Here is a 21,781-nt window from a genome sequence, read left to right as displayed (position 1 = left end):
TTGAAATTATTAAAGGAAAAATATTCTCAGGCTTAATCCTTCTACATTTTTTATCAGAGATCGAACTCATGACCTTCTGCTTGCCAGCCAGTGGTTTGTATTACTGAGCTAAATTCCCAGCACTTCTACACTGTTTCTGATACTCTGCTTGACTGACTTCTTTGTATCAGAATTAGAAGTGTCTTATGAATATCTGCAATTCTCAATTTAAAAGTGATTGGATTTAGGATAAGTATCTTGAGAAGCCTTTAGCAGAAACAAGGTAAAAGGTTCTTTTTTTTCTGTTTATGTTCATTCTAACTATTTTTCATTTTTTTTAAAATTTTATTTAAGGAGAAAAAGAAAAACAGCAGAGAAAGGGTACAAGTTATACAGATTTGCAGAAAAAAATAAACAGTAGGAAATCACTAGTTAATGGATTACATATTGTCATCTTAGAAATAATTGTTCAAGTTACAAAATTAAAGCTTATAAAGTGGATATTCCAACAGTGAGACTGCAAACAGTTCTGTTCAATGATCCAGAAAAACTCAGTGATATCATTATCTATCTTATACACTTAAATATACATGCAGTTATATCGTTTAGAGCACTTTCTTTTCCTCTCTTTTGTACAATGACAATTACACATTTTGGGTTTTGTTGCTCTCACAGTTCTTACTACTTTTTTGGAAGGGAGTAGAACCAAATGTGACATAACAGAACAGAGTCAATGAAATCAAAAAGGTGGACATAATAGATAATGTAAAAGCATAATACAAGGTGACCAGCAATGGTTACCATAATGCCTCCCGCTATCTCTAATAGAATTGCTTATATCATCAGTTATAATAAAATTGAACAAAATAGTAAAGAACAAAACCGACAAAACCAAAACATTGGAGACATTATAGGTCTTCAAAAGTAGATAATAGTCAACCAGAATGGGGGTCATAATGAATCTCACTATCTTCACAGCTGTTGCCTAAACTTTCGAACCTGGTACTATCAAGCAAAACAGAATAGGGGGACATCAGTCAAAAACAATATGGTGAGAGTAATACCGGGCTTTAAGACAAGATAATGGGAAGTCAAAGTTGGTTACTATAATATATCCTGCTATTTTTTATTTATTTTTCTCTTAATTAAAAGGATAAAGATAAAAAAGTAAATAATGAAGTGGAGATTGAGATAAAAGAGGGCATAACAGCAAAACAGCGCAGATCAAAACTTAACCATTTAAGCAGAATAGTGTTTCACCACAAGATAATCCTGACATAAAAGTAGTTACCATATTGTCTCTTTCCTTGAAATCTTTGAGTATAACTTCGTATGCTGTAGCATCAAATATATCAAAACAATGTAGAACCATTTAAGAGAATGACAGCATTACAGGGTATTTAGAATCAACTAACAGAAAATGAACAATGGTTTCTGTATAATCTCCTTGTCTTTAAAAGTTTTTGCTTATACTATCATACATAGTAAAATCTAATAAGATACAACCTGTTTAGACCAATGGAGACAGAAGAACAAAAGCTTGATGAGACTTCAAAACAAGATGATACCAAATCAGTATTACCTATTAAGACGTCATTTTCTCCAAAATAGCTGTTCCTATCATCCAGTCTTCTCTGCCTCATTTCTGTTGAGCTCTTTTTCTGTCATTAGTTGTCAGTTTGTCTTCTTCATTTTGTTTTCTGCTCCATTCATTGTGGCCTCTCTGCCACTATTTCTGGATTCTTCATATTTTACTTTTTTAGAATATCTTGCTGTATTCTCTGTAGAGTTGAATTGGTGGTTGCATATTCCCCTAGTTCCTCTTTATCCTGGAAGCACCTTGTTTTTCCATCAATTTCCAGGGATAGTTGTGCAGGATATATCAATCTTGGCTGGAGATTATTATCTTTCAAATATCCCCCCACGCTAGATGGTTTGTGCAGAGAAATCTGCTGTAATTCTGATGGGTGTTCCCTTGTAAGTGATCTGTTTCTTGTCTCTGACGGCTTTTAATATTCTGTTCTTGTATTGAATTTCTGGAATTTTAATTATTATATGCCTGGGTGTTGCTCTGTTTGGGTTGTAGGTGGCTGGGGTCCTGTATGCTTCATACAACTGAGTATCTTTACCTTTTGCTAAATTAGGAAAATTCTCCTGGATTATTTCTGTGAGTAGCTTTTGTAGTTCATTTGTTTGTTTCCCTACTTCTTCTTTTATGTTCTTAATTCTTAAGTTATGGATCCTCTTATCATCTTCTAGTCTTTGTATTATTGCTGTTTGTTTCTTTGTTACTTTTAAGAAGTTTTTCATTTCATTCTCCCATATTACAAATCTGCCCTCCAGTTCAGATACTCTGTCCTTAGTTTCTTTCAGGCTGTTATGCCAGTTTTCGATAGAGTTTTTAGTTTCCTGGTAGTCTCTTTGAACCTGCTTCACGTATTCTATGCTTTCTCTATTTTCTCCATCAAACAATTCTCCCCTCTTTTTCTGTTCTTCCATTCCACCATCTGTTTTTTCTTGGGTAGTGCTTAGCATTTCTCTAACTATTCTGCTTATGTCTAGCTTCAGGTCATTAATAACTTCATTCCTGAACTCATCTATGAGGCTCTGGAGATGATGCTTTATGTCTATTGGTGCGTTGTCCGCTATTGCCTGTTTCTCAGGATTGGGGGCCGAAGGGCCTTTCTTGTTGCTCCCTCTTCCCATATTCTTTGTTCCTTATATATGTAAGCGTATATAGGAGGCCCAGCTTCCTTCCCTGTCAGCCACAGTCTGATTGAATTGCGCCGGGCTAGGTGTTCACGCCCACCGCAGCACACCAGGAAGTTGCAGACCAGGCAGCCTATGTGGGCCCGCCCCTCCAGGTCACCCTCAGGCGCTGGGATCTGGGTTGTGCTAGCCTACTGGGTCTCAGCCAGCAGCCTCACGTAGGCTAGGCACTTCTCACCAATCCCGCTTGAGAGGGGGATACGTGGTTGAAGTCACTACAGCGCCCTGTTCCCGCAAGTCTGCCCGTTCACAGAATGTCCTCTGTTGGAGTCTCCTAAACTGTGCAAGAGTCTCAGTTTCTCTCACTCACCTCACTGCAAGTCAATGCACAGCTCCCTGCCCGTCCTGCTTTCAACTCCGTTCACCGATTCCTGTTCTCTGAGCTTCCGCGAGTCTCTCTCCCTGCCGAGCCAATGTAGACACAGCCGCCGTGTGGCGGGAAACCCAAATCGCGGCTTCCAATGCCGCGGGCTCCAGCTTCCACACTGAGGCTTTTCTGTTCCTGTTATAGCACCAGGATTGCATTCCAAGTTGGTTTCTCTCAGCCCAGTTGGTTCTTGGGTCAGCAGGGCATATCTCCACTTGCTTATGATTCCTTACTCCGCACCATTCCTGAATTCTAAGCTGGGTCTTTCAAAGAGCCTCTGTAGCTGCTGCTATCTGTCCGCCATGTTCTCCCGGAAGTCCATTCTAACTATTTTTCAAAGCAGTAATTTGAAAAGTTATTTGAGCATAGGATTTGAATATAAATTTAATAAAGTTTTGATTTTTTTCACTTGAATTAAACCCAGCATGTCCAATAAATTACTGTCTAGTGATGAATTCTAACACTTTGCATTTGACATTTAAATTGGTGTGTGTGTGTATGTGTATATATATATATATATATATACTTTTAAAAATATGCAAAACTAGAGATTTAACTTGGAAAAAGTTAACATTGTATTCTAATTTTTAATTACCCATGTGCTTTGTTTTAGAGTTTTACAGTCCTAACAGAGGAATTTAGTTAGAACTTTGCCTGGGGTATCTAAGAAACTTAAAATGTCATTTTTTTTTTTAACCTTTAGTTTTTATCCAGTGTTGGGAGAAATGAAAATGTGCATTTGAATGTAAATTAACTTCATAAATATAAGAAGCCATTTTAGTCATCAGCCCATATCCCTTTTCAGTTCTTGACCAATTTTTAATTACTAGTTTTTATTTTGCAGTTTTAAATATAGGTGAAAGATAATCTTGGTAAGTAAATCTTTACTATTTGATTGCTCTGAATTCTGTCTTGCAGAACTTCTTCCCTTTATTTTCTAGACAATAGGGCTATATAAATCTAAGTCATAGGATGCCTACAAGGTGTTATGGTCACATTTTTTGGTTGCCAGGAACAGATTCCTGGCAATTGGAATTAAAAAGCTCTTGATTTTTAATTCCCTGGGGTACAATCTTTTTAAAATACCTCTCTTTATTTCTATGTCTGCTGCATCCTTATGCTACTGATGGGCTAATTCTTTCTCTTGTACCTGTTAGTCAGAAATTAAGCAATCCTTAAAATCTATTTCATTAGTTTATATATATTATTTACACTTACTTTTATATTGGTCCATCTGTCATAGGAGGAAACTAATCTAGATTAGCTAACTTTGAGGTAGTTTAAAAGAAAGTCATAGGTACGGAATTTCAATTTGGATTCTGTTAAATTTCAACAAGGTACTTCTGGTCTGTATTTTATTTATTTTTTATCTCCATTTTCACTTAGTATGGACTTTAATACATAACCAGTGGGAATTAATATACTGTATGCTATTCTGGATCCAAAAATTTTTTTAGTTCTATTTAATTGTTCACATCACCAAGACTTTGCGTGTGGGCAACATTTAGACACATAAAAACAAATACTACCCTGTCTTTTCAGAAACATTTGTTTCATTTGTTTCATCTTAAAATGCTTTTCTCAGTTGGTATCCTGTACCTTCTAGGTCATCATTTTTGCCCCTCTTTACTTGCCTCTGTTTGATTCTTTTCATTTGGACCTTAGAAATTGAGCAGTCCTTAAACTGTTTTATAGCTTCATTTTATTGCCCTTGTGTGTCAATGTCTTGGCTTTAGATACACTTGTAGCTCTGAAGATGCATATTTTATTCAGCCCTTTAATTTCTCTTGAATTTCATTCTTATATGTCCAACTGCCCTATTTCCAGTGGGTAATAGACATTTCACAAACCAAAATACTTTGTTACAGTTTTCCTTAACTTTGTCATCTACTCATTTTTCAGGTTATGAAATGGCTAGTTACTGTACACCACTCAGGTTTTTTCCTCATTTTTTTCATAATACCATTATTCCTTATTACTGTCTTGATGTTATACAGATCATTGGTTTTTGTCTGTTAGTTTTCTGGGTGCTGGAAAGCATTGCTATGTTTTATCAGTTTCTTTTTATACTTACTGTGGTTTTTTTTTTTAATTTTTGTTTTGCTATATTACAATTTACAAGTTGTATCATTAATGTGGCTTGGATACTGTTATATGGTTATTTCTTCACCTAGCTATTTCTTTTTCATTATACAGTTGTTGTTTTCACCCAACTCTTTCTTTTTGCTTTGTATTCTCTCTAGTTTTTACAAAATTTGCATCTGCCTTATATATGCTTTACCTATCCTGAGTCCCTTTGTTATTGTATGTGTGCCTTTGAATAGTATTTATTTATTCACACAGTGGAAACCATTTGTATATGTAGTTGTATTTATGCTTGGTGTTAATATTATTACTTTAAATTTGTTTTGTAATGTTTTTAGCTTTATAGTTTATTCTTTCTGCTTTTTCCAAAAATAGGATTTTTCTTCTACACTTCTTTTTTTTCCTTCCTTCCTTCCTTTCTTTTTGTTTCTTTTCTTTTCTTTCTTTTTTTTTGTACTGGAGATCAAACTTATGACCTCACACTTGCCAGGCAGGTGCTTGTGCCACTGAGCTAAATCCCCAGGCCTTGATGGTTTTTTTCTCACAGTAATATAGAAAGTATGTAGTCTGTTTTTATTGTGGTGTTTTTGTTTATTGGCTATTCTTTGTTTTTGTGTTAAATTCTTTTTTTTTTTTTTTTTTTTTTTTTTTTTTTTGTATTTTTACTGGTACCAGGGATCAAACTCATGACTGCCTGCTTGCAAGGCAGGTGCTCATGCCGCTGAGCTAAATCCCCAGCCCCTTGTGTTAAATTCTTAATATACCTAAAAGATCATTTTTATTACTTAGTGCGAAGTAGATTGATCTCTCTCAGTTTTTCTGGTAAACAAAAGTTGCCTAGAAATGTGACTTTCATCCTGTTTTTAACCTCTTTTTCTTCCTTAATTTTTTTTATTAGTATACATTTTTGATATATAGTGAATATATTTATTGTGGCATATTTGTGTATATCTATACTGCATCTTGATTCTATATATGTCCCTTTTTCTTCTGTTTCTCCCCATCTTTAGATCCCCTTCCCATCTCTGTAAAGGCTTTATCATATTTTAAAATTATATATATGCACATATTTATACTAGAATACTTATACTCTGTGCTTATTGTTTTTCATATTCAAGTTTCATGTAACTTTGCTAGTTTTGAAATCTGTATTATTCCTCTTTTTGTCCATTATGTTCACTTTTTTAATTATTTGCTACAATTTCTTTATTTCAGGAACATTTTAGTGGATAAACCAAATGACCAGTCTTCAAGATGGTCTTCAGAGAGCAACTATCCACCCCAGGTAATACTATATGTATCTTCTGATGGTCTTTAGAATTCAGAATTAGGCACTTGTTAAATTGAATAGTGGAATCCATTAGTAGTTTATTCAGACTTTGGGATTATAAGGTAAATATTTTTCTCTCACTCTCTTTAAGTTTTGGAAGTATTTTTAGTTCATATAGGCAAATGCAATGTGGGATTTCATGAGAGAGACTTTTCCATCCATCCACTAAAAGACTTACATTCTATTTTTTTTTTTTTTCTGGATTAGTAATGATGTAAAACTTTTTATTTTTCTTTTGTGGGATGCAAGATTTCTGGGTACTACCACTGAACCATACCCTAAGCCTAGAACTAATTTTTTCGATCCCTCATGAGGACTGTTAACCAAGAAAAATTAGTTAAAACATAGGTGTTGATGTCTGACCTGAGAAAAAGTTATAACCTCTGTTCTAATATACTGAAGTCATTCTATAAATATTTAAGGAAATCTTAGTAATAATAATGCCTTTTGTGGAAGATTAACTTAAAATGGTTTTTTGTTTTATTAAAATAGTATACCTAGATGGTGTTATGACCATGAGCTAAATTTCTCTTTCTGTTAAGTGGTGTCTGAATTTAAAAACAATCATTCTTACACTTAATGTGTTTTCTACATTAATGCTTATGTAGTAGGGATAGTTAATAATGTCCATATCCTTGAGGAAATTAATGTATTATAGGTAGGCAAAATAAATGGATAAATAAAATCTTTTTATTTAGTATAATTAATGGCAACTTAGTTTCTATGCTTTTTATGTTGCATCCTGGGCTTGAAATACCTGGTATTTACATATTTTATCTTATATTGTGTTTCTAAGGGATATGTATTAATATTTTATATAAAGAATAATAAATTATTTAATTCTGAGTAGTTTTTAGAAGTGGAAAATAGCCAAAACCTTTTGAAGCCTCCTGTGAGACTCTGGTCATATCTGTCTTTTGCTTAATATACTGATGTTATATATTAATTGATTTTCCCTATTTTATTGTATTCCCCCATATAAATATGCAAAACAAGATTACCATGAGCTCTTCTTTTTGGCTTGCTCTCATCCTGAGAAGTGTACTTATCTTTGATCTTTGCTAATAAATCTATGCTTTTATGTCTTAAAAAATATGCTTATCTTTTTTACTGTTGAGATATTTGAATTTTTAATGGATTTTTGCTGATATGGGATAGGCTAGTATGAAAAAATTTTTTGGTATATACATATATAGAAATTCTTTTATATATAGGAGTAGAATTGCTGAATCATAGGATGTGTATGTATAGATTCAACTTTATTGCATAATGCAAAACTATGTTACAAAATAGCTATGTAATTTATACTCGTAACTGAGATTATCTGTAGGTTGTTGCATCACATTTTCATCACTTGTGCGTTTCACTATTAGATTTTTCTGGTCTGATAGATCTTACATTGTTCTGTTTTTGTTGTTAATTTTAGTTTAGTTTTAATTTACTTTTTTCTGTTTATATTTAGGCTTCTTACCATATGTTGATGGACTTACATTTTTTATCTATCTTGATTGACTATCATTTTAATTAGACTTCACATTTTCACATGTCTTTTTTCTAGTTTTGTTATTGATGAATATCTTTGCTTTCTATTATGGAACTATGAAATTACCCTCTGGACTATTTTGAAGGCAATAGAATTTAATAATTTGTTTTTGTTTTTTTCATTCATTCAAAAATCATTTAGTAAATACCCATTAAGTTACCAAACTAGATATTGGGAATATAGCTTGAATTAAATATTGTCTTCTTGATGAGCCAAGAAAAACTGAATTATTTAACATTTAATGTGTTAAGTCTTAGAAATAATCTAAAGTTTTTATGATTGAGGATTAATTTATTTTAGAAATGAATAACATGTAATCCATTTTTCTTCATTGTAATTAAGACCTAAATACAACATGTGGCAAATGTCAGAAGATGACATTCTTGCCAGAAAAAAGTATAATGGATAGCAGTTCTAATTTTTACTTAGTTTTATGAGAAACAATCATGTTGGGTAGAATGGATATAGTTTTGGTGTATAAATACATAGCAAGGAATCTTGTGTTCTTTGTGGTTGTCAACTGTGATGCTTATTTTCTAACTCCTCTAAAAACTCCTAAAAAAGCTCTATAAAAGAAATAATAGACATATAAAAAAGTTTATGAAAGTACAATGCTGAAGTGTTTCATTCTTAGGATAAGGATAAAACAGAAGAAATCCTTGCTTGTGAGGATAAAATCAGACAGTTATATTGATACTGAATAGAAGAAGGAAAATAAAACTTATTCCTGAAAGTTACAGCTATGTATTGTTCTTTGTTTGCATTTAGTATTCAAAATTCTTAATCCTTGGGTATGTATGAAACCTTACAATATCATTTTAAAGGGATGTGAATATTGTTGTTAAGGTTCTCAGTAGAAGTTGTCTATGAAGATGGTTACTTTCATCTCTAGCCCTCAAGTCTCCAGAAATCATTTTGAAGGGAAATGAGTACTATCCATTCAAAGATAATCAAACAACCAGGAAACAGGTCACTTTAGGAACTAGTAGAAATGTACAAAAATTGTAGATTTTACAGTTAAAAATATTAAAATATACTAGAATTAAAACAACTACTGATTGTATTTAGAAAGAAAAGATATAGAGAAAGAAAAGGACATTATAAAATGCAATATAATAGATTTTCAAAAGAAGCAAAGAAAACTTTGATAAATGAAAAATTAGTTTTTAAAAGCTATTAGTTTATGCTTACAATATATAATGAATATATTCCTTGTAGAGGATTGGTAGATAATATGAATACTGCATCTTGATCCTTGTTAATTCTCCTCATGCCTATTTGCCTCTGTCCTTGGATTCCTTTCCCATCTTCGCAAACTCTACCACCTGTTTTTGATCATCATTCTTTTCATTTTGCTGTTTAAATTACCTACATTATGAGTTTCTCATATAAGAGAAACCATGTGTTATTTAATGTGTGTCTGATTTATTTCACTTAGCATTATGGATGCATCCATTTTCCTACAAATGACTCAAATTTATCTTTCTTTATGACTGAATTATTTTATGCTGTTGATCGATGTATCTTTAGTTGTGCCAGCACTATGCTGCTTTTATCACTCACTTTGTATTGTATAACCTGCAGTTTAGGATTGTGATGCCTCTTCCTTTGCTCTTGTTTCTCAGGATTGCTTTGGCTATTCATAGCCTTTTCTGGTTCCATATAAATTTTAAGATCTTTTTTTTCATGAAGAACGTTGTGGATAGCGTTAGATCTATATGTAAAATTTAGTAATGTGGCCATTTTGACAATATTGATTCTGCCTATCCAGGAACTGGGGATGTCTTTCCATTTATGATGTCCTATTCAGTCTCTTTTTTCAGAGTTCTATAGTTTTTGTTCCAGAGATCTTTCACTGCCTTGGTTAGATTAATTAGTAGGTACTGATTTTTTTTAAACGCTGTTGTGAATGGAATTATTTTCCTGATTTCTTCCTTGACAGATTCATTGTTAGTGTACAGAAATGCTATTGATTTTTGTGTATTGATCTTGTATTCAAAATACTGCACTGAATTTATTAGTTCTAAAAGTCTTTGATAAAATTTTTGGGTCTTCTGTGACAAGCATCATTTCATCTGTAAAATAAGGAAAGTTTGACTTCTTTCTTCTCTGTGCATCCCTTTTTATTTCTTTTGCCTGATTGCTGTGACTAAAGTTTTTAGTGATGTATTGAACAGAGGTTGTGAGAGTAGACACCCATGTCTTTTTCCTGATTTAAGAGCAAATATTCTCAATTTTTCCCCATTTAGTATGATACTGGGAGTGGGTTTGTTATAAATAAATGGCTTGTATCAGTTTGAAATACTATCATTCTGTACCTGTTTTTTTCATTGTGCAATATTGGCACATATATCAATATGATTTTACTTTTGCCAAAAACTTTTTCTGCATCTTTTGAAATAGCCCTGTGATTTTTGTTTCTATTTATGTGATGTATTATGTTTATTGATTTATGTATATTGAACCATCCTTATGTCCCAAGAACAAAAATCATTATGTATGTTCTTATTTAATGATTTGTTGCATTCTTTTTGTCTGTATTGTGTTAAGAATTTTTGTACCTATGTTAATTCAGATTGCTTATAGGCTTTCTCCCCTCCCCTCCCCCCTCCCCTCCCTTCTCCCCTCCCCTCCCCTCCCCTCCCCTCCCCTCCCCTCCCCTCCCGCCTCCCCTCGGTCTTTCTTAAGTCTGTTACCAGAGTAAGCTTTGAAAAGTGAATTTGGAAGTGCTCCTTCCCTTGTTGTGATTAGATCATTCTTGAAGTTCTGGTATAATTCTCCTGTGAATCCCTCACATCCTTGCTTAGTTGGTTGGATTTTTATTACTGTTTTCACTTAATTATCTCTTATGGACTATTCACTTTTTTTAAAATCTTTGTTCAATTTTGGTAATTTATTTGTATCTGGAATTTCTTCAAGGTTCTCTAGTTTACTGCAGTTTGGTTTTTTAAATCCTGTGGATATCATTCATATCTTGTGATATCATCTGTTTCATTTCTAGTTATCTTGATATGAGTGTTTTCTTTTTTTAGTAAGTTTACCTAAGGGTTTATTAATTTTGTTTTTCCTTTGAGAGAATCAACTCTTTGATTCACAGATACTTTGTTACCGTTTTTGTCTCAATTTTATTTCCATTAAGATGTTTATAATTTCATTCATTCTACTAGTTTTGGGTTTTGGATTGTTGTTCTTCTAGGACCTTGAGATGCATCGTTAGGTTATTTATGATGACTTACATTCTTTTAATGTGTACATTCACAGCTGTAAATTTCTTTTAGGAATACTTTCCTTGTGTTCCATAGGTTTTGGTAATATTACGCTTCCACTCATTGGATTCTAGAAATTTAAAATTTTTTCCCCCAGATTTCATCAGTGTCTTATTTAGGTTCCATGTGTTTAAGTAGTTTCTATGCTTTCTTTTGCTGTTGATTTCTTAATTCATTCTGTTGTGATCTTACAATGTGCAGGGTATTATTTCAGTTCTTTTTTTATTTAAACATTCTTTATGGCCTAAAATATGGTTGGTTTTGGAAAAAGCTCTGTGTGCTGCTGGAAAAATGTGTATTTTGTTGTCATTGGATGAAACATTATACATTTGTTAGGTCCATTTGTTCAGTAGTATTGCTTAGCTCTAATATATCTTTGTTGCTTTTGTGACCTTTCTATTTGTGCCAGTAGGTTAGTGAAGTCTCCTGCAGTGATTGTATTAGTGTTTTTCTTTCTTTCTTTTTTTTTTTAGTATTAATCTTTCTATGTCCAGTGCTTTTCATTTTCTGAATTTGGGCTCTCCTGTGTATTTAAAATTGTGATTTCTTAATGAATTGTTTCCTTTACCGTTATACATGTTTCTTTCTTCTGATCAGTTTTGGCTGGGAATCTGCTGTGTCTGAAAATGAGTTATCTATTCCTCCTTCTTTTGGGATCCAGTTGCATGGAATCTTGTATTCCGTCCTTTCACTTTTAGTCTGTGCGCTTCCTTTTGGATGAGATGTGTCTCCAGTTGGCCACACTTTGTCTTTTTTCCTTGAAGTAATAATTTCATCCTTCTCCCTCATCAAATATATATTTTATAGGAGTTGCTAATGCTGACATATCTGTCAAGATGACTGTTAATACACTAGAGTTGAGTAAAATGTAAAAGTACTTAAGATTCTTGAGAGTTGCTTTTTGAAAGATTAGATTAAGTTTCTTCCTAGATAGTTTACATGGAAGTATAACAGTAAGTACTTTGTGTTAGGGACTGGAGAGGGCAGTTGAAGTTGATTAAGGAGCAACAGGCATTCTGCTTTTTTGTAACCAAAGAAAACTTAGTGATTGTTTAATGTGTATGTGTGTGTGTGTGTGTGTGTGTATGTATGTATGTGTGTGCGTGTACATGCGTGTGTGTGTGTGTGTGTGTGTGTGTGTGTACATATATACATTGTATGTTTTAGCTTTTGTAGTATGCCCAGGTTATTTCTTCTGTTTGATGAACCATGACAAGAATGTTATAAGAATGAACTACTTGCAAAGTGAAGTGAAACTATGAGGACATATGTGTGTTTAAGTATAATTTATTTTGTCCACGTTTGTTAAAGGACTATTGTACAAATTATGTAATACACTTTTCTTAATTTTATTTTGCAGTATTATGCATTGAACCTAGGGCTTCATATTTGCTAAGTAAGCACCCCTCTACTTGATTACATCCTAAGTCAGTCTGTCCATCTATCCATCCATCCATTTATTTATTTATTTTAATTTTGAAAGCAGGCTCTTGCTTAATTGCCCAGGCTGACATTGAACTTGTAATTTCTCTCTGTAATTCCCCTGCCTCAACCTCTCAAGTAATTGCTATATGCACTAGGTTAATACAGTTTTAATTAATGTAATTTACATACAGTAAAATATACACCCTAAGTGTATACCCATTTCCAAGTTGAAAAGCATACACACTTATGTAATTCATATCTCCTGAAGATCCAAAATATCTGCATTACTCCAGAAAAGTCCTTCCTCTGCCCCCTTATCAAAGAATCCCTAATTCTCCCACTATGTACCCAGAAGCAACCATTGTTCAGGTTTCTTTTGCCATTAGTTAAAAAATTTTATATAGGAGAAGCTAAAGATGGCAGATAGATAAGCAGCAGAATACTGAGGCTCCATGAGAAAGACAACTCAGATGCTGGAATAAAACATTGTGGGGAGGTCTGAACAGAGGGAGATGGATCTTCTCAACCCAGGAAGAAACTAAAGGGAAAAGAACTGGTCAAACATGTAGTCTGGGGGCTACCATTGGAGCAGTTAAGATTAGTGGCCAAAGTCACAGTGCTTGAACTCGTGTGGCTGCCACTCGCTGAGCCGCCCAAACTCCCACTGCTGTGACTCACTGGAACCGAGGTTGTGCTGAAGTCAAAGGTCAGCGAGCCCAACAGAGAACGGAGCAGGCAAGGAACCTGCATTACCGTGGTTGACCCGGCGGTGGGAGGGGGCCAGCATACACAGCTCCTGCTTAAACCTCAGTAACCAATAGCAAGCTGGAGAGGGCAGAAAACCCTAGCCAACGTGCTTCAGAAGAACCATAACCAACAAGGAAAGGGGCTGGGACCTCCTCTCTACACCTGTTTGGAAGAAACCAAAACATGACAAGAGAAAGAAACAAGAAAAAGTCCCCAGCCCCCAGCCCTGAGAACATTGATCCAGGAGAGGTAAATACAAGAAAGACTGAGGGCAGCAAATATGCAGTATTGCTCACAGCATCAGTGAACATAAAGAGATATCTTCAGGACCTCATAGATGAGCTCAAAAGTGAAATGTTTAATCAAAAAGCAAGATATAAGTAAATTAATAAAAGAAATGCTAAGAATGGAGGAAGAAAAAAAAGGAGAGAAACATTCAATGAAGAATATAAAGAAAACCTAGAATACGTAAAGCAGGTTCAAGGAGATTACCAGGAAATAAAAAACTCCATTGAAAGCTGGCAAAACTACTTGAAAGAAACTAAGGATAAACTATCAAAACTTGAAGACAGATTTGCAATGTGTGATCACGAAAGGAAAAAAATCTCTTAAAAATAACAAGGAAACAGGCAGTAACAATACAAAGGCTAGCAGACGACAAGAGGATCTTTAACTTAAGAATAAAGAATGTAAATGAAGAAGCAGGAGTAAAAACAAGGAAATACAAAGGCTATTCATAGAAATAAGTAAGGAAAACTTTCCAAGCATAGGAAAAGAAAATGATATTCAGATGTATGAGATATAAAGAACTCCAGCCACCCGCAACCAAAATAGAGCTACACCCAGACATATAATAATCAAGATCCCTTCCAGAAATTCAGTATAAGAACAGAATATTAAAAGCTGTCAGAGAAAAGAAACAGATCACCTATAAAGATCACCTATAAAAAAAATCACGGCATACTTCTTGACACAGACCATGAAATCAAGAAGAGCTTGGAGCGAAGTATTCCAAGCCCTGAAAGAAAATAAACTCCAGCCCAGATTGATAAAACTGTCTCTAGAAATTAATTAATGGAGAAACAAGATGCTTCAGAGACAAAGAGTAACTGGGGAAATTTGCGACCGCCAGTCCAACCCTATGGAGAATACTGAAGGACATTATAGAGAAAGAAAAAGTACCATGATTTCAGGAGCAGTGGCAGAGAGGCCTCAAATGAATGGAGCAGAAAGTGGAATGAAGGAGAAAAGCAGACAACTAATGGCAGAAAAATAGCACAACAGAAATGAGGCAGAAAAGGTTGGCTATAATCTCTAACATAGATGGCCTTGATACACTTAAAAAACAAAAGAGAGAGAGAGAAAAGAAACACAGATAGAGTAGATCAGCAGACAGGGCCCCACCGAGATCCTCAATATAGGAGATGTAATTAACCTGAAAAAGGATTTACAGACTGAAAATCAAATATGAGAAAACAATGCTCTGTGTGACAGGGAGCCGTAGAGTAATGGGGGCAACTCGACCAGCACCTGAAGATAGGTTGGAAAGACAGGTTTTATAGGTAAAGGAATACAACTTGAGGTCAAGACCAGGAGGGAGAAAGTTCGGAACCACTTAGGTAAATAGCATATTGCCCCCTCAATCTAAAAACAGAGGGAACTGGTGAGACCCAGAAATGCACAGTGCACCCTGTGGGAGTGAAAGGGGAGGAATTACCTAAAAAAAAGAAGGCAGAAGACATTGTTAATAGTGTATCAGGATTTAAAACCCACATTACTCACACCACTCTGTTTATAGATAGATTATATTCTGTCCAAGTTTGTCTACTTGTACTAGATCTGAGGGCACAGACAGCTATCCCAAAAATAGCAGGCTATCGTATGGTAATCATCCTTAATTCCCTATTAACTTAATCTGAAGCCCTGTATAATTTACACTGTTTTTATCATGACTGATCTTAGTTGAATCTGGTTTGTTAGATTGCTGTTTGTTATCAACGGATTCTATTCAAAACTGTTATGATTAATAGTATGAAGTCTGAGAGTATAGGCAGCTACACTGAAGATGACAAGATTCACTACGATACCCATTGTGGTTTGATTAATGCCTGCGTTTGAAGTTTTACACTGTCTACAATGTTTTGCTTTTATAAATATTGTTATGTACTGCTATATTCAATTGTACTATGCCTGATGATGTGACAGTTCTATTGAAGATAATGAGACAACACAGTAACCATTGTAGAACACCTTGTACTGTGGTTGTATATGACTTTTTCGTTTCATGTGTTTATAGGAATATGTTTTGTTTTGTCTGGCTTTGTTTTGTTTCTCCCTCTAATACAGAAAGGATAGAAATACATGCAGAGTCTCATGCATGCTTAGAACCCATAAACAGTTTATGAGAACTGATCTTATAACGCATGATGAAATGAACAACTACTTTGAAGAAAAAGAGACACTACAGTACCTAGTGCTGATCCCATAGTGTCATGATGTGAAATCCAGCAGTACTACTGTTCTTTTTTTGTCTTTTTCCTTTTTATCAGTACCGGGGATCGAACTCACGACTGCCTGCTTGCAAGGCAGGTGCTTAATGCCGCTGAGCTAAGTCTAGCCAAAATACTACTATTCTTTGTTCAGAGTGATTTTAGCCTGCTTTGGTTTGTTTAATCTTAACATACATGACGATATAGACTGCATGTATGTTTAAGTGTATAAGATTGTTAGCCATATTGCTAAGCTTTTGTTGGATAGTTGAACAGAACTGTTTGCAGTCTTGCTGTTTGAGTCCCCACTTTGTATGCTTCACTTTTGTAACTTGAACAACTATTTGTAAGAGGACAATACGTAATTATCAACTAGTGATTTCTTACTGTTTATTTTTTATTTGAAATTATGTATTGTTGCTACCCCTTTTCTGTTTTATTTTTTCTTTAAATAAAATTTAAAAAGTTTGATATAAATGGAGTCGGTGGTGGGGGGGCAGAACAGAGGGGCGGGGGAGAAAACCCCCTTCTACTTTTCATCCTTAGTATGTTTTTGATATTTATCCATGTTGTCATGTGAATTAATATTTTATTTCTTTCCATTACATGATATTATCCACAGTTGTTTATCCAGTCTTCTATTTAGGACTTCAGTAGTTCTTGTTTTGAGTGATTATGCATAAAGCTTTTATGGGCATTCTTATATAAGATTTTAAAAATGAAATAAGATATTTTCATTTATTTTGTACAGATATCTAAAATTAGAATTACTGTAATATAAGGTAGGAATATATTTTATGTGAAATAATCATTCTAGTTGCTTCATAGCCTCATTAACATTTGATATTGACACTTGGATTTTAGTAATTACTGTTGTGAAGTGGTTTTAATTTGTAAATCTGGTGACTAATGATACTGAGTGCTTTTTCCATTTGGTTATTAAATGTTTATTAGGTTTTTAATTAATTTTGTGCCCATGTGTGAGGTTCTTTACTTTTTGATTAGTATTGAACTGTATGTTTATATCTTCCTGATGTAAGTCCTGCTTCAGGTATGTACTGCAGTGGCTTACTATATCTTTTATTATTTTTAAAAAGTTACTGAGATATAATTGACACACAATTAAGTAAGTTTTGACATAAATATATGTCCTTGAAAATACCCACACTTGTGTTTTAAACATATCTGTTACCTCCAAAAGTTTGTTCTAATTCCATTTTAATCCCTTCTACCTACCTCCATCCCTGTCTCTAGGCAATCATTGGCAATACAGTATTTTTTATTTGATTTATTTCACCGAAAATAATTGAGACTCATTCTATAATGCATCTATTTTTAAAATATTATCATTTATACTGTTTAATTCTGCTATGAATATCTCACTGTTCATCTTTACACATATTGATGGGCATTGGGTTGTTGTACATTTTCGGGCTAGGAAAAATAAAAACTTATTGGTAATGGTAATGTACATGTCTTTGTGATCTTAATTTGCAGTTTAAAAGTACTAAAAATGATTATCTTATGCTTATTTATCTTTTTAAATGTTCTTTGGAAAAATGTCTTTAAATGGTTTGTCCGTTTTTAAATTTTTTTACTTATTGTTGAGCTTTGAGAATTTTTAAGTACATTTGTCCTTTATCAGATGTATGATTTACGGTTACGTTTACTGTCCTCAAAAAGAGTCCAGATTTCTTAACATGGTCACAGATTTTAGATTTTTTCCAACAGGAGGTACAGTTTGTTCCTGAGTCGTGAATCTTGACTGCTTTGTAACTTACTTTGAAAACAGAAAATTCAGTTACAATTTCTTAGCAAAATCTGTTGGAACTCAGACAACTGTGGTGTAAGGAAAGCCCATCCAATCTTCTTGAGAATGAAAGCTCGCAAGGAGAGGTCCAATCCCATTTTAAGGCCAACCTCCTCTTACTCCAAGCAGGCCCAGTTCGCCAGCCAGCCCACCAACTGAATATAGCTACATGAGTGAGTCTCAGTACATGGAGATACCAGTTCAAGAACTGCCTGGATTGCCTCCAACATTCATAGATACAGAGTCTGGACTGTTGACTATTTTCATTTTTTATTCTTCCTGTCTCTCTGCCAGTCTTTCTCTTCAGAATAAATAATATTAACAGCTAACTTGTCACTCAAATGAGAAACTAAATCATCACCCTTGTTACCTTCCTCTCCTCTTCCTTCATACAGTCATCCATCCTACCAATTGTTTCTCCAATATTATGTTGAAACTGTTTAGTTGTCAGCAACTCCACACCATTCCAGTCCAAATTTTCTTCATCTTATTTGTGTGAATTATTATAACAACATCATAACTTCTTCTAATCCATTTTCCACAAAGCAGACTGTATTTGTGTGTGTTGTTAGATTGTTACTATTTTGCCTAAATAGATCCCAGTGCATTTATAATTTGAAACTCACGTAATGGCACACATTAAGTGATCTGGTGGCTACCCACCTCTTCATTCTCAGCGCCTACCATTTTCTGCCTTGCTTACTAGGCTGCACTTAACCCTGACATTTTAATGATGCCTTAAACTCACTTTCATAAGTCTTTGTTACTTTTTTGTCTGGCATAATTCTGTATAATGAGTTGAATATCTTATCTCCCCCTCTCTACCCAAAGAAATAATGATGTATGAACCCTTAAGAATGTGACCTTATTTGATTTGTTTAGCAGATATAATTAAGGTGAGGATCTCTAGTTGAGATCATTCTTGATTAGGGTAGGCCCTAAATCCAATGAGAATTGTCTTTATTATACATAGAAAAGGAGAAGATGGCAGACACAGGAAAGAAAGCTATGAAGTTGGAGGCAGAGATTGGAGTTAGGCTGCCATGAGTCAGGAAACATCAGGAGCATCAGATATTGGTAAAGACCAAGAAGGACCCTTCCCTAGATCTTTTGAAGAGTACGTGATCCTGCTGACACCCCAGTTTCACAGTGTTCTAAAATCATTCTTTCTTTAAATTGAGCATATAATTAACTATTTTAAAATATGTAATTTGGCCAGAATTTAGCTCAGTGGTATAATCACCTGCTTGGCAAGTGTGAGGTTATGAGTTCAATCCCCAGTACAAAAAAATATATCTATCTATAGATCTATAGATATATAAATAAAATAAATAAATACAGTTCCACCTAGTGCGTTTACAGAATTGCCCAACTACCATTTCTTTCTAGCTCCCAAGTGTTTTTGTCACCCAAAAAGAAACCTTATACTTCTGGACTAGTCTTTTTTTTTTTTTAGACAGGGTCTGGCTAGTTTAAGCTGGCGACTTGCTCACTGTGTAGCCTGGGCTGGTCTCGAACTTATAGCAATCCTCCTGCCTCATCCTTCTCAATGCTGGGATTACAGGCATGTACCACCATGCCTGGCTGTCCTTTTCCTCTTCATTCACATCTTGGCAACCATAAATCTACTTTTTGTTTTTAGTCTTTATGTACTGATATATGTTGAATCATATATCAGTCTTTTATGTCTTCTTTCCCTTAGCAAGGTTTTGAGGTTAATTCATATTGTAGCACATATCAGTAATTACTCTTGTTTGTGGCTATATGATACTGCATTGTGTAGAGGAACTGCATTTTTTGGCCATTTATCATTGTAGGGCATTTGAGTTGTTTCTGCCTTTGGCGTGTTTTGAATAATACTTTTCTGTACATACCTGTTAAAGTGCTTATTCCAATAAGTGCTTTTCACTTCATACAACTGTATATTTGTTGGTTATGTAGTAATTCTGTTTAATATTTTTGAGGAACCTTTAAACTATTTTCTTCCCATGGTGTTTGTTTTCCTACTAGCAATATATAAGAATTTTACTTTTCTATATCTTTGCAAATTCTGATTTCTTTACATGGTGGGTTGTACATCTCTGCCTCTTTCCCTCCCTTCCTCCCTTGCTTCCTGTTAGTCTTAGTGGATATGAAGTGGCATTTCATTACGGCTTGGATTTGAATTCTCATTATGAGTGATGATGTTAAGCAGATGTACCTGTTAGTCAATTCTTTATTTTCATTGGAGAAAGACCTATTCAATTTCTTGGCCCAACTTTAAGAATTGTGTTATTTTTATTAAGTTTTAAAAGTTATTTACATATTCTTTAATCAAATATATGATTTGCAAATTTTCTATTCTGTAGGTTGTCTTTTCACTTTCACTCTCACTTCACTTGATAGTGTCTTTTGACACCAGAGCTTTTTTTTTTTTTTTTTTCAAGTACTCGAAATTGAAACTCTAGGGCCTTTACACTGAGGTACATCCCAAGCCTTCTTGAAAATTGTTGAGACAGGTTCTTGCCAAGTTGTCCATACTGGGTTTCAGCTTGTGATCCTCTGGCCTCAGTGTACCAGAATGCTGAGATTATAGGGATGTACAACCATATCCATCTCAAAAGCTTTTATTTTGATGAAGTCAAATTTTTAAACTTCTTATTTATACTTTGGTATGCTATCTATGAATTCATTGTCAAATCCAAAATCATGAATATGCTTTAGATTTCTCTAAAGACTTTGAGAAGTTTAACTTTCAGATTTTCAGTCACGTTTCGAACCAGTTTGACCTATTTTGAGTTTATTTTTTTATTTGTCTTTTTGAAACAGGGTTTCACTATGCAGTTCAGGTTGGCCTTAAACTTTGTAGTCCAGGCTGATCTTGAACTCAAAGCAATCCTTTTGCCTGAGCTTCCCTAGTGATAGAATTATAGATGTATGCTACCACACCCAGTTTGAGTTAATTTTTATGACCAGTAAATGTAGGCCTATCAATTTTTTAAAATTCTTACTTTTACTCATTATTATCAAAGCATAAAATCTCTCCCAAAAAATCTTAATTTTTTTCAGATAACTTTTTTCACATGTATTCAGTCAGTGGTAATTTCCCTCAAATTCTATAATTGAAAAAAGTTGTAGATAATTTTTCCTATCTGACTGATCCTTTATCCTGACCAGTAGTAGTAGGTTTGGGTTTTTTAACTTGTAAAATTGGTAGGGCTGGTTGTAAATCTCTAAATTTGTTTCAGGCTTAAAATTTTATCACTGATTTGAAACTTTCATCTAGGTAGTGAAATCCATGGGCATATTTAACTGTGATTTTTGCATTTTACGCTTTAGTTGATTGTTCATAGTGTGGTTATATCTTTTATTATTCCTTGATTACAAGTTACCTCACTAGTTCATTTTTTTTCCTACTTACAGTGTTAAAGGTCATGTAACTTTTAGGCCCTGCTAGTGTGAAAAAGTAGTAATGAAATGGTAGCTTTTGTAAAGCTGTTGTATACTATTCTTTAGCTTAAAAAGCAAACCTATCAGTGTAGGTTGAACCCTGTTCATTTTTCTTTTAATATTAAAACTTCAGTTTTAAAGTTGTCTATTTGTCTAAAAAAGAGAATATAATTTCATTGTTTTTTTTTTAGTATTTGATTCTAAAACTTGAAAGGCCTGCTATAGTTCAGAATATCACATTTGGAAAATACGAGAAAACACATGTCTGCAATTTGAAGAAATTTAAAGTCTTTGGTGGAATGAATGAAGAAAATATGACAGAGCTATTGTCTAGGTGAGTTACGTTGTGGGGAAGAAAGCATTTTCAAGCGAACTGTAGTCTTAGTTGCTTTATAGGTACATCTATTTTGGTTTTCTTCAAGGAAGTAAGAATGTTCTATTTTGATCCTCATTCTTTATTTTAACTGTGTGGCTTGTGTTGGCTTTTGTATTTTTAATTCCAGATTCCAGTAAATATTGCTAGCAGTAAAGAAAGATTACTT

General features: G+C 34.0%; 1 protein-coding gene across 5 annotated transcripts in view; it reads left to right on the top strand.

The window, feature by feature from the left end:
* The window catches only part of Mkln1 (muskelin 1), a 317,153-nt gene that overhangs the window by 185,030 nt on the left and 110,342 nt on the right, over positions 1-21,781 (top strand). For all 5 annotated transcript variants that reach the window (XM_063234205.1, XM_063234200.1, XM_063234188.1 and 2 more), the window contains 2 exons: positions 6,416-6,485; positions 21,431-21,573. In XM_063234205.1, the coding sequence (XP_063090275.1) occupies positions 21,539-21,573 (35 nt within the window). In that variant the 5' untranslated portion in view covers positions 6,416-6,485; positions 21,431-21,538. The remainder of the gene's footprint in view (positions 1-6,415; positions 6,486-21,430; positions 21,574-21,781) is intronic.

This window comes from Cavia porcellus, unplaced genomic scaffold (assembly GCF_034190915.1).
Source record: "Cavia porcellus strain 051 isolate PalLab524CR breed Dunkin Hartley unplaced genomic scaffold, mCavPor4.1 scaffold_2, whole genome shotgun sequence".
NCBI lineage: Eukaryota > Metazoa > Chordata > Mammalia > Rodentia > Caviidae > Cavia > Cavia porcellus.
The sequence above is the reverse complement of the archived record's forward strand: the minus strand, read 5'-3'. Positions and strand labels throughout refer to the sequence as shown.